This window comes from Salarias fasciatus, chromosome 11 (assembly GCF_902148845.1).
Source record: "Salarias fasciatus chromosome 11, fSalaFa1.1, whole genome shotgun sequence".
Lineage (NCBI taxonomy): Eukaryota > Metazoa > Chordata > Actinopteri > Blenniiformes > Blenniidae > Salarias > Salarias fasciatus.
The window spans coordinates 30,522,647-30,536,243 of NC_043755.1; the positions used below are offsets into that span (position 1 = coordinate 30,522,647).

At 45.2% G+C, this 13,597-nt stretch overlaps 1 protein-coding gene across 3 annotated transcripts in view; it reads left to right on the top strand.

Annotated features, from left to right (window-relative positions):
* Window positions 1-13,597, top strand: part of col6a4a (collagen, type VI, alpha 4a) — a 40,084-nt gene that overhangs the window by 15,339 nt on the left and 11,148 nt on the right. For all 3 annotated transcript variants that reach the window (XM_030102485.1, XM_030102484.1, XM_030102486.1), the window contains 15 exons: window positions 201-821; window positions 1,224-1,784; window positions 2,717-3,274; window positions 4,018-4,596; window positions 5,444-6,016; window positions 6,096-6,445; window positions 8,744-8,822; window positions 8,944-9,089; window positions 9,330-9,422; window positions 9,764-9,817; window positions 9,991-10,062; window positions 10,175-10,201; window positions 10,278-10,322; window positions 10,701-10,754; window positions 10,912-10,974. In XM_030102485.1, the coding sequence (XP_029958345.1) occupies window positions 201-821; window positions 1,224-1,784; window positions 2,717-3,274; window positions 4,018-4,596; window positions 5,444-6,016; window positions 6,096-6,445; window positions 8,744-8,822; window positions 8,944-9,089; window positions 9,330-9,422; window positions 9,764-9,817; window positions 9,991-10,062; window positions 10,175-10,201; window positions 10,278-10,322; window positions 10,701-10,754; window positions 10,912-10,974 (3,875 nt within the window). The remainder of the gene's footprint in view (window positions 1-200; window positions 822-1,223; window positions 1,785-2,716; window positions 3,275-4,017; window positions 4,597-5,443; window positions 6,017-6,095; window positions 6,446-8,743; window positions 8,823-8,943; window positions 9,090-9,329; window positions 9,423-9,763; window positions 9,818-9,990; window positions 10,063-10,174; window positions 10,202-10,277; window positions 10,323-10,700; window positions 10,755-10,911; window positions 10,975-13,597) is intronic.

The following is a 13,597-nucleotide window of genomic DNA, read 5'->3' on the forward strand; positions in this document are numbered from 1 at the left end:
GCTGGGATTGGATCCAGCCTCCCGCGACCCTGAAAAGGATGAAGCGGCTTAGAAAATGGATGGACAACTAACAGATTGAAATTAGCATCAACACGGGAGACAATTTTCTCTGCTGATCCTGGCATCACAGTATCTTTCATCCAGAACGTTGTCTGAATGTTTTTTGTGCCTCTTAACTGATTTCCTGCTGTCTTCCTCAGATTGTAGAGCCGCCAAACTGGCCGACCTCGTCTTCATCGTCGACGAGTCGGGAAGTATCACCACCCCAAACTTCCAGCTTGTCCGTGCCTTCCTGCACTCCATTGTCAGTGGACTGGAGGTCAGCCAGAGTCGAGTGCGTGTGGGCATCGTGCAGTACAGCGACCGGGCTGTGGCACAAGTCTACCTCAACACCTTCGACAACAAGAACGAGCTGCTCAAGTTCATCAAAATCTTGCCATACCGTGGGGGTGGGACCAACACAGGAGCCGCCCTCAAGTTCACCAAGGAAAACGTCTTCACTAGGGCCAGAGGGAGCCGCAAGGAGAAAGGTGTCCAGCAGGTAGCAGTGGTGATCACAGACGGAGACTCTCAGGATGAGGTGGGCCAGGCAGCAGCTGAGCTCCGCCGAGCTGGCGTCACGGTTTACTCTGTTGGAGTCAAGGATGCCAACCGGACTCAGCTGGTGGAGATGGCATCCCATCCACCCAATAAATACGTCTTTACTGTGGACTCATTCAACAAACTGAAGCCTCTGGAGCAGAGTCTTCAGAAGATCCTTTGTAACAACATCATCCGCCAGGCTATCTCCGTCAACACCAGAAGAACAGGCATCAAAGAAGGTCCGACATGTTCAGTTCTGTGCTGTTAAAAGTACACCGGAATATCAACACATATTCACATTCACAGTGCTTTTGAAACCTGGTGGTGAATTTACAGTTTATCCAAGTTTTTTGTATAACGCAGGAAAAAAATCAAAGAAAACAGATTAATGACTTCAAAACTGAAGGTAGCAGGCCAGTCAATAATCCACTGGTTGGCGTGAAACCGTGTACTACTACATGGTGGTGTTGTGACTCTAGCGTTTTCTTATGTTAGCGAGACAGAAGATTTTATGGAAAGATGCTGGGTAAACCTTTTAGCTTCTGCACCAAATGATAAGTTAACTATTAGCCTCATTTCTAAGCAATGACTGCAAGTTTCAAACTGACCAAATTTTTCAATCTTTTCTTTTTTTTCTTTAGGCTGTGTTCAAACGGATGAAGCTGATATCTTCTTCCTAATTGACCACTCCGGGAGCATTCAGCCCACCGATTTCATAGACATGAAGAAATTTATTATGGAGTTTATTAGCACATTCAGAATCAGCCCAGACCATGTCCGTTTAGGAGTCGCAAAATATGCAGATGACCCAGAGCTGGAGATCGACCTGACTACGTACAAGGATGCTAAGAGTCTGGAAAGGGCTGTGGATAAAATCAGGCAGATTGGCGGTGGCACTGAAACTGGCAAAGCGCTCAAGTTCATGAGTCCACTCTTTGACCTTGCAGCGAAAACGCGCGGCCACAAAGTCCCCGAGTACCTGGTGGTCATCACAGATGGAAAGTCCACAGATGACGTCAAAGCCCCCGCTCAACAGCTGAGGTCACAGGGTGTCATCGTCTATGCCGTTGGTGTGAAGAACGCAGTCCAGTCGGAGCTGAGAGAGATATCAGGCGACGTGAAGAGGACCTTCTTCGTCAATAACTTCGACGCCCTGAAGCCCATCAAGGACGACATCATCACAGACATCTGCGCCCAAGATGGTGAGACACCAGCAGTCTGTTGAGCATCATTTCAGTACAAGGACGACGTCCTGAACAAAGTGCTCATTTTCTGTTACGGATAGATGATCCATGTGCAAAGTCAAGCGAAGGGTCCAACGTTGCTGATGTGAGAAAATGTATTCTTAATGTGGTGTTATGAAGGCAGCGCACACTTATGATGTTTTAGACAGGATTTTTTTGTTTTTAAATCTGGCCTTCTGAGTTTCTTTGAAAACTCTCCAATGTGGATAATGTACCTGGTAAAGTGGGCATATTTTTTATTTTGACAACTGGATTTATGCTGACAAGTCATTCGTTATGAGGTGGTGAAGCACAATGCAGAAAAGGGACCAATTCTGTTAAATCAGAATAAGTATGGTGAAAAGTCTTATTACTATTTTTCACTGTGTCCTCATATTGTAAAACAGTCAATACTGACATTCTGATCAGGGCAATTCACTGAGGAACATTTTGTTTCTTACATGACTGCTACCCTGAGTTCTGAAGTCCATCTCTGACTTTCATGTTGATGACTGTTGGGCAGGTGTGTCCTCTATAAAGCAACACACTGATTCTTAAATGGATAGAATTGAGGGAACTGAAAGACGATTTGAACCTTACTGTAATTATACTACCTGTATAATGTAGTTGTTTAGTACAAATAGTGAATATATATCAAACAAGAGCATGAAAATAGCTGTTATGATAATGATATTAAAATTTCACTGGGAGAGCAGCCTTCAGAGGAACTCTGATAAGAGGAAGATGAGGGTAAAAACTAGTTTCTCTGATGTTCTACCAAAACATTGAAAAGATTTGTGTGCTGGATTTCCTGGCTTTTTATGCTCCACAGATTTTTAAATTAGTTTCCTCAAGAAAAGTGTGAGAGTCAGTTGGATGTAGATTATCTCTGTTGTCTTGTGGGTCCACAGCCTGTGAAGATATCCCCGGAGACTTGCTATTCCTGATCGACAGCTCTGGCAGCATCGACCCTCAAGACTATGACAAAATGAAGGACTTTATGAAGGCTGTGGTCGGTAAGTCTAATATCGGGCAGAGCAAGGTGCATATCGGCGTCATGCAGTTCAGCTCCGTCCAGCAACTGGAGTTCCCGCTCAACCGCTACTACACCAAGGATGAGTTGCTGCAGACTATTGACGGCATGCAACAGATTGGTGGCGGCACTGACACAGGCAAAGCCCTCATCGACATCTCGCAGTATTTTGATCTGGGCCAAGGGGGACGTCCCAGCCTCAGGCAAAGGCTGGTAGTCATCACTGATGGCGAGGCCCAGGATGAAGTCAAAGGCCCCGCCGCTGCGCTCAGGGCCAAAGGGGTGGTGATCTACGCCATCGGAGTGGTGGATGCAAACACCACGCAGCTGCTAGAAATCAGCGGTTCGCCGGACAAAATGTACGCCGAGAGAGACTTTGATGCCCTGAAGGACCTGGAGAGTCAGGTGGCACTGGAGCTCTGCGACCCCGAAAGAGGTAAGACCAACCAAAGATGGTGCATTTAGAGTAATCTGGTCAGTTAGCTGTCATTTCAAATTTATTTTATTTTATTTCTATGGTGCCAAATACAACAGTCATTTCGAAGGCACTTTTACAGTGAAAACCTCAACAATTCCACGTTCCACATAAGCAAAAGAAACAGGGAGGAAACGGAGAGGACAGAAAAGCATCATGAATGCTAATGCTATGCTAAGCTAAGTTAAGTTAAGCTAAGCTAGAGACAAAATTCAAATATTGAACAGAGGCTTTGATGAGGACAGGTATGCTGTGTTTGAGCTGAACAAGCTATGATTGACAATCAATAGTTCACCTTTCCCTTGAAGGGCTCCAATAAATAAAGTTGTAGTAGTGAAAAGAGCAGCTGCGCAGCTCCATATCGACTCTGCTACCAGGTGAAACAGGAAATGATATGATTACCACAATGTCACAGAAAGCAAGCACCTCAGCTACCAGACTTAAAAGACAGTAACGCACGGACACAGGTACTTATATTCACAGGTATAAAAACATCCTCTTTTGTCCTCACATCTGTAGAACACCAGTAAACAATGAACCCTAAATAGTCACATTCAATGCTTCTGATAACATACATACAGGATTTGTTCAAATGATGCTCACTATTTCAGTTTGAAAGTCCCAGTGGACCTGAAAAAACAGGTCTGTATGCTGAATGGAAATTAACCGATTCTTCTTCCTCATCTCAAATGTTTTCAACCCAGATTGTAAGAAGACAGAAAAGGCGGACATCATCTTTTTGGTGGATGGTTCCACCAGCATCACGCTGCCTAAGTTTGGTAGTATGCAGAAGTTCATGCTATCCATTGTCAACCAGACCACGGTTGGTGAAAACCTCACCCGCTTTGGCGTCATTCTCTACTCGGATAACCCCAAGTCCAGCTTCACCCTGAACCAGCTCAAGTCAAAGAAGGAGGTCTCCAAGGCCATCACAGCACTGCAGCCTCCCTATGGAAACACTTACACCGGGAAGGCTCTGGATTACTCACTGCAATTCTTTAATGAAGAGAACGGTGGCCGGGCAGCATTGCAGGTTCCGCAGATCCTCATGGTCATCACGGATGCTGATGCCACAGACCGCAACGGCCTGGTGGCGCCCTCAGTTGCGCTACGGGAAAACGGCATTTCAGTGTTCAGTATTGGTGTGGAGGGAGCCAACACGACGCAGTTGGAGATCATGGCGGGCTATGACAAGTCCAGAGTTTTCTACGTGGACAACTTTGATGCCCTGGAGACTCTCTACAAGAATATCAGCCTGGTCCTTTGCAACTCCACCAAACCAGGTAAGGAGGTAAACAGTCAGATTACTCTGCAAATAGATTACTTTGCTCTTCACTGTGTTTGACAGCTTGAGATAAAGCTAATGATAGATAGATCTTTATTTGTCATTGTCACAGGTACAACGAAATTTGAAGTACTCTCCAGTCAGTGGATCGTTCATGAAAAGCTAAAAATCCTAAAAAGCTACTTTAAAAAAAGAAAAACTTAAGACATAATCAAAAGAATAAACATTTAGACACATTCACACAGACATCATCACAGGACTTCATACACACAGTCATTAAGAAAATAAGGTCAACACTTTCTCTCTCTTTTTTTTTTTTTGAGGATGGTTATTGCTGTTGGGTAGGAGCTGTGTTTGAGTCTAATGTTAAAGCTAACAGTATGCTAAGTGATGTCAGAGAGAGACAGCCGCTTTCCAACTGTTCTCACTTGTGACAAGAGTAACTAGCCAGCTGTGCAACAGCTTGGCATTCGCTGTTGTCACAATTGAAGAGCAGCTCCAGCAAATGCTAATGCTGAAGCTAACTGTGGGTTCAGAGGGAAGAACAGAGAGAGACAGCAGCTCTGCAACTCCCCAACTGTTGACATCTATAACATAAGTAATTCAATTCAGTGACATTTAATACGTATTTAAATAGGACTCTGATCTCACATCTGAAGAAGACAAATGTTCCATTTCAAGTAAAGAAAGGTTGAACAGTTGATAAAGTTGAATGTGGATTTCCTCCCACTAAGTCACCTTCACGCAGCCTTTCCCTTCATCTAAGAAATGTTGATTTACACACACAGCTGCTTTGGATGGACTTGGTGTTCATGTTGATGACCATGATGTGTTTGGTTCTGCAGTGTGTGAGAAACAAAAGGCAGAGTTGGTTTTCCTCCTCGACCAATCAGGCAGCATCGCCTCGGCAGACTACGCCCTGATGAAAAGTTTCACCACTGATTTGGTCAACAGCTTCAAAGTCAGCGCGGACCTGGTGCACGTCGGCCTTGCTCAGTTCAGTAGTGAGTTCCAGCATGAGTTTTACCTCAACCAGTACCTCACAGAAACTGCTGTGTCCGAGCACATCCAGAAAATGCAGCAGCTTGGCGGAGGAACCAACATCGGTCGTGCTCTGAACGCCATCCTTGGACATTTTGAGGCTGCAAACGGTGCTCGTTGGGGGATTTCCCAGAACCTGGTGCTAATCACTGACGGAGAGTCACAGGATGATGTTCAGGATGCCGCTGACAAACTCAGGGCTCTGGGAATTGAGGTGTTTGCTATCGGCATTGGGAACGTCCATGACCTGGAGCTGCTGCAGATTACTGGCACACCAGAGCGGCTCTTCACTGTGCAGGACTTTGGTAGCTTGGAGAGGATCAAGCAGAAGGTCGTGGACACCATCTGCAAGTCCAAGCCCATCGTGGATCCGTCTTGTGAGTTCACAACTAAAAATGATCCGTTCCACTTCCTGTCTGCATCTGCCAGCTGACGGTCAACCTCTTCTCGTTTCAGCCTGCACCATCGACATCGCCATGGGCTTCGATGTGTCACAGAGGGCTGGTGCATCCGGGGGAAGCAGCATTCACCCCAAGCTACAGACCTTCCTGCCAGAGATCGTCCACTATGTCTCCTCGGTGAAAGGCCTGTGCTGCGAGGGCCCCACTCCCATCAGCACCGGTATCGGCTACAGGGTGGTGGGCCCAGACGGACGTGTGCTCTATGACGCAGGCTTTGAGGCCGGAAACGAAGACGTGGTGAAGAAGGTCATGACCCAGCAGCTAGCTCAGCGCACCGTCTTCAACTCTGCCCTGTTGAAGTCCTTCAGCGAGAAGTTTGCATCTCAGTCCACAGCTGCAGTGAAGGTCAGTTCAACAACAATGTCTCCTTTTTACAACTGAAAGGGTTGACTGAACATTTGACCAATTCATTCGAGAACTTTTAGACCTCCTTCAAACCATTCTGCTGAAGACCAGTTCCAGGAGAGTTTTTTAATCTTCAGGCTGTTTTTATGTTTTACACATTTCTTTTGTGGTCTGTCTGGTCATAAATGCATGTTAGAGATATTTATGCCTCCATTTTGCACTTGATTTTTTTTTTTGTTCGTTTGTTTGTTTTGGGCTAGTTCCAGAGAACTTTTTAACAAGTGTTCAACACTACTCCTGGGAAAATCTTAGACACCTTTTAGACCAATTAAGTAGTATACTTCTTTGATTGTTTTTACACTTTTTCTCAGACTACTGTGTTTTCACCATAGAAATATTTTGGACTTAGTTTTAGAAGTTATCTTAAACTAATGTTGAAGCTAAATTCAGAAAAGTTATCGAGTGATTGTAGTTTTGATCTGGTTTTAGAGGGGTTTTACATTAGTTTAAAACCTGTTCCAGACTAGTTTTGAAGGAGAAGTCAAACAGTTTCTGAGCTGGATTTGGAGGCATTTGGATTGACTTGTTCGGAGTCATTTCTGGCTGACTTAAAACTTGGTATTGGGCTGGTGTCAGACTTTTTGGATAGTTTCTGGTTTATTTTAAAGATATTTGGCTTAAACTTCATTCCAAGCTCACTTCAGAGTCATGTTAAACTAGTTTACGCCCCGCCTCGAACACAAACAAACCAACAGCATTCTACAACCAACTGCATGAAAAAGCTAACTTTGACATTCTGAGTGTAAAACTCCACTGACAACCATTCAAGCTGGCAACATTTTATGGTTTTCCGTGCTGTTTTATGTAATTTAAGATCCAAAAATGGTCATACAAATGAAACAATGTGAGTGGGACTCATACAACAACAATACAAGGTATTCCGAATGTATAAACAACAGGACTTTTTATTTATCTAATTTACAAACCAAAACGTGGACAAATGCTTCCTGTGGACTAGACTGAGTGGTAGACCACTAGCCTGGCACACCAGACTGTCTGACTGGTCCAGACTGGGCCACACAGTCAAATCAATGCAACAACTGCATGAGGATGTCTACATTTGTACCAAAGTAAGGCAATGTCTTGTAAAAATCTGAGCAATCCACTCATATATAAGCCACACAATGCAATCGCTTCCTCATGCTTAGCAGTTAGCCACTGCCAACAACGTCATCTGGTCATCTGTGATTAGCTAATCAACTAAGCTCGGTAGCTAATCACAGATGACCAGCCATCGATGATGATGGACGTTAGATGAGGCTTCTCCGTCAGATGAAGATCCCCTAACTTCAGCATTTTTCTCATCCACATCCAGTTTAAAAATTTCACAGCCCTCCACTGCATGATTCCCACATTGCTGAAGGCTCCTCGACGAAATGATTTCATGCTGGCTACAAAAGTTGTCTAGTGCCAGTTGTAGTATGCTTTCGACAATGACAGCTGCCACTGAAAAATGCAGTCAGCTGCAAGGGCTTGTCTGACATAGGAGCATTAACTAAGGGGAGCTGAGCCTGTTCTGTCTCTTTTAGAATAAATTTCAGACATTTTTTTGGACTGGAGTTGGACACATTTCACCTGGTTTCAGATTCCTTCTGGACAGTTTTTAGACAATTTTCAATTTTCAGTTTTTTCATGAATTTACTGCTGTTAAACTTTCCAGATGGTGTCTACCATGTAAAGCAGGTTAACCCCACCTCCTGATCCACAGATGTTAGGAAATGGTTGGACAGAGGCAGAATCTGTCTGACCTTGGTCTCTGTGTCCTCCTGCGATGTGAAGCCCCGAGGACTCGGTGTCACGTCTGTGACTCATCTGTAATCACTTCCGTAAATGAAGGCAGCTCTGCTCTCCCACGGACTTCTCAAACAGCGGCCGTGAGAGCAGCGGGACGCCTGGATGATTCACTGTCTGTAATTAATTGTTGGGGATTTGAAACTGAAGACAACAATCACACCAGGAGGTCTCCGTCTTCATGGAGCTGAGACATAAAAATTCAGTTTAAATGAAAATAGAAGAAGATAAACTAATTTTTGTTGTCTCTTCACACTGACTTGGTGTTTGCTTGATGCCAGAAATATGTAATATGAAATATATATTCAAATATAAATGAATACAAGTGGTTCATCAGACCGAGGGAACAGATTTTCATCGAATATAACAGAGAAAATCCATAAACAAGTCAAGAAAATGTTCAAAGTTCAAAACAGAGTGAGAGAACTAACAACAAAATACTTGCAGGTGGTGCTGATCTTCTCTGACGGACTTGATGACGACGTGATGAGACTGAAACAGGAGTCGGATCTGCTGAGAGAGTCCGGTAACCCCTCAGAGTGAAAGGATTAATGAGTGGGATGGTTTTATGTAATGTCATTGTCGTGTCGTGCTGTTGTCGTGTTACTGCACCGCTGTGTTGTGCAACTGTGCTGTTGCTGTTGCAGGGATCAGCGCCCTCCTGGTGGTTCCTCTGGAAGGAGTGCGCGACTACACTCAGATGCAGCTGGTGGAGTTCGGCCGAGGTTTCGGTTACAACGTTCCTCTGAGCATCAGCATGCCGAGCGTGGGCAGCTTCATTCTCCAACAGATCGTAAGGTTCTACATAACCAGAACTACAAACCCGCGACACAACTACCACACAAATACTGCACACTTGATACACAACCACCTCACAAATACTACACACCTGCTACACCCTATTAGACATTAGGGAATCGTTTTTTGTTGTGGCGATGATTGTTGTTGGTTTCGTGGTGGCGGTTGTACGTTCTTGTTGCGGGGTGAAATGTTGTTTGTGACTCTAGGCCTTCTGTGTCTCGCCTCTCTGTAGGACACAGTGGCCAGTCGAGAGTGCTGCAGCGTCATGTGCAAATGTTCGGGGCATGAAGGCGTCCGCGGCTCTCGAGGCCCGTTGGGGACAAAGGTGAGCGAACACTGCCGAACTCACAGTGGAACTTTACTTGTTACTTAGTGGTTAATAGTGGAGAACATATTGAGAACCTATGATGATCCTTTGAGCCGTTCTACAGATAACAGAGGTGTGTGTACTCTGGTAGCATCGAGAGTCAGAGATCAGTAGAGATGTAAGTGTGATGGAAGAGATACAAAGAGTCGGGAAATGTCCCGTTTCTGTTCCTCACAAATAAAAACTGCAAAGCGTCTAAAGCTAAATGACTTAGCACCGAAATTGGCATTGTTGACATTTACAACATGATTCTCTTTCCGCCTCTAAACCTATCTGTTTGTGTGTGTGTGTGTCTACAGGGTGTATCTGGACCGAAGGGACACCGAGGCTTCCCTGGAGAAGAGGGTGTCTATGTGAGTGCTTCTTCACCTTCACTTAGATCATTACCTGATATATACATGTATGTATTTATTACTGTATAGGCGCATGTGTGGGTTTGAACATGTTGGCCATCAGCTGAGGTCTGATCTTGCTTTCCTTTTCTGACATTAAAGAAGCTGTGTGTGCGTGTGTGCGTGCGTTACAGGGTGAGCGAGGGCGCCCTGGACCAAGTGGACCTCAGGGTGTGCAGGGCTGCCCTGGACTCAGAGGACTTCCGGTATTTATGTCTCTTCCTGTTGTGTGTCTTTGTGTGTCTCTATCTGTTGTGTGTCTCTATCTGTTGTGTGTCTTTGTGCGCCTCTAACCGTTGTGTCTCTGTGTGTCTGCAGGGCGGCCGTGGTCTCAGAGGAAACAGGGTGAGTGTGTGTCCCTGGTTTTTTCTTTACGTTGGACTGAAATGGTGGTCTGACCGCAGCTGCTGTGTGTTGGCAGGGCGACGATGGCGAGCAAGGTCTGGACGGCGTGGACGGAGAGCAGGTAGAAAACAGCACACACTAAGCTGACGTGAGCTAACCGACCTCATCAAGTCTTTCTCACCTGAGGCCTTCAGGTACGCTTCGTATTCACAGTGACGACGTCTCAGACGAAGCCCAGAGTCTGTCTTTCCAGCAGAGGTTTGGTCTCCTCTTCAGTAAAGCAGGCGTTCTCAGCCTGAGGTCTGAGATGCTTTGGATGGATCAGAGACCCACAGTGGAGTCCGGGACTTTGTCTGGACCTTGTTAAAACTGAATTCACACATGTCATAGAAGAGCAGACTTCAGACCTGGAGGCTGCTCTGATTCTGAGTGGGCGTGTCCTCCAGAGTCTCTCCTGGTGCGTTCAGGGCCTCGCTGATCGAGGACTCTCTGTTTTCAGGGGAGTGCCGGCGGAGACGGAGGCCGAGGAGAGAGAGGATTCCCCGGAAAGCCGGTGAGATGAGACTCCTTCATCCGTCCTGTGATCGTGTGCTGGATTCAGACTCTGAGCTCCGGAGGAATTCACGCAGTGAGGCTCAGAGGCCACGACCTCTGCTCTCTGACCTCTGACCTGCAGCAGGATGACTGACATGTGGAATTGTCACCCTCAGGGTATCCCAGGTATCAGTGGAGAGCCAGGACTGCAGGGACAGCGAGGACTGAGAGGAGATCCGGTGAGTTTCTTAAAACTGTCTTCTCCTCTGCTTTAATTCTTTAATTCTGGCCTGCTCCCAAAAAGATGTCAGAGCGAGGGAGCAGTGACAAGTGTTTCTGAGTTCCTCTGATCTAAAGCTGTAAATCTCAAACATTTCTAAGTCGTTAATTCACACTGTTCATGTCAGCTGGGGCTCATTTTCAGACTTGTTCCACACTGTCAGAGGACATGTGAGCTCGAACAAAACCTTTTACAGTATTTAACTGTCATCGTTACACATGTAAAATACCTGAGAGTCATTTTTCTCCTGCTTTGTCCTGGAATGAGCCTGAAGCGTCTCCTAAATCACAGAACATCAATATGTCTTCCTCAACCTGTCAGTTGGATCAATTAGCTGTCAGAAGCAGCTCTGATGTACACCCTTTTATTAGGAGAGGAAGAAAGGAGACAGGAAGGAGGTGTGGAGATGAAGAAGCTGGTTTTTTCCATCAGCGGATTTGGCAATGAAACCGAAACACATGTCTCTGACACTGACTCAACGTATGGGCTTGAACTGTGAGTCAAGACGACGCACGACTCCTGAGGTTTAATGTAAACTGTGAGGAAGGTCACAGAAACATTTCCAAACATTCCTCCGAGGCTAATCGCCGCAGCAAAAAACGTTTTAGAAATAAATCAACATGTGTACCGAGAGGCCACTTTATCAGCTCAAACGCTCTAATGACTTCTGTCAAACGCTCACATATGTTTTTGATTCGCTCAGCCCAGGCAGAAACGTTTTAGATTTTAGTTTGCTGTTTGGCCTCACAAAAAGTTAGTCTCAGTGTTCCTCAGTGAACCTCTGAAAGCTTCAGATTTATGGACCAGATCACACAGATTGCTGGGCATATCTTATAAAGTGAGTAATGTTGCAAGTCTCCTTGATTTCTAACAAATTGTTGAGCATAACAGTTGCAGGATGTTTGTGAGTACCAAAGAATCCTGTTGTTGTAGGCTTGTTGTGTGACTGTCCAGTGTTTGTGCTCATGCTGAGGAATTGCGTGTGACTGTTGAAAAAATATTGAGCAAGCATTGAAAATCTAAAGCGAATCTCAAACAACTCTTGTGTGAGTGTTGACTAAATGTCCAGTTCGTCTCACACAACATGCTTAAAACTTCAATTGAGTTTTAGTCCAAAATTATGTGGACATTTCGTGATGTTCTCAGGGTTTTTCCTGTGTTCAAAATTGCGTGGCGGCCGCCTCCAGCTAATTTTGTTCCGCCCCCAGCCGGAGTGATTGATATCGCTCAACACAGCGTGAAGCTCCAGCTGTGTTGATTGAGCGCTTGACGTCCCTCTGCGGCAGCTACGTATTTTAACTGACTCGTGCTTTTTCCAGTTTTTTCCCCCTTGTTGATGCTATCGGCGTCCTGATTTTCCCTGGCGGATGGTACAAACCAATCGCCAACCTCCGCTCATAAAACATGAAGATAATGCGGAAGTGCAAAAAAGTTGTAATTCCTGGGAAATTCCAACAGGGGGCGATGATCTTGGTTTCAAAAAGAGCCCCGGTCTCATTGAAACCTATTCAAAAATGCCGATTTTCAGAGGGCAACTAAACATATAAAGCACCCGGTTTCAGAACATGTTCTGGTCTCTATCACTAGTTTCTAGAACCGTGCTGCTTCACCAGACTGTAATTTTCACACAAATCATCTGTTGATTTTAGATTACAAGTTAAAGTTTTGCATAAATCGCCCTATCACAGCGCCTCCTCAGTCCATGTGATGCGGTCACGTGACAAGCTGGACCAATCACATTTACATCCGGTTTCAAATGTTCAGTATGGAGACGTCCTGCTGGACTCGCTGCAGTCTTCAGAACGGGATTTCGGAACGCTATGGGTGACATCATGAAAGCTCTATCCATTGTATTTGCCATCTGTGGTACAAACAGGTAAATATTGCTTGTTTTTTTGTTTTGTTTTTTGCATTCAAGCATGTCGTGTTTATTTTAAAAAGTTTCCTCCAGGTCAGAGTAACATTTGCGATTTTTAGCGCTGCAGATATGGCAGGCAAAATCAGATACTACTTTAAAAAGTGACCTTGCGAGGAGAAAAGCCAAGAGTCCAGGTGAAACAGAGCGGAGAAATGAACGTAACAGGCAGTTAAAATGGAATAATTGATTTTGATGACAACATGTGGAAATTTGTGTCACTTAAAAGTAGTTCACAAGGGACAGGTCATAGCGAGGGTCAGAATGCAGGACAGGACGAGTCGGCGAGGCGAGGGTACTTCAATCCGTTTCCAATTAGGAGCATAACAACGCAAAGCCAACATGTACATGTTAAAACATTATTTTTTTATTCCTCTTTCTAGAAGACTGAGGGAGTCTGACCTGTTGTCTGAGTGGAGCTCATACAGACTGAGAGGGGGGAGTCCTGATCTGAAGGTACTGTATATTAAGTAACATTAACTGTATCACCACCAGAACAGTCTGGTTTTACTCAATAGTTTCATTCATCTCTGTTTTCACTGCTTTTATTCAGACCAAATCCCTGGAGGAGGTGCTTCTGGCGCTTGTATCTGCAGAATCTGCTGAGCTGTATCCCGCCCTAAGCCTTGCAGCTCACAGCCCCTGTCCAGACTGCAGATGTGGAGAG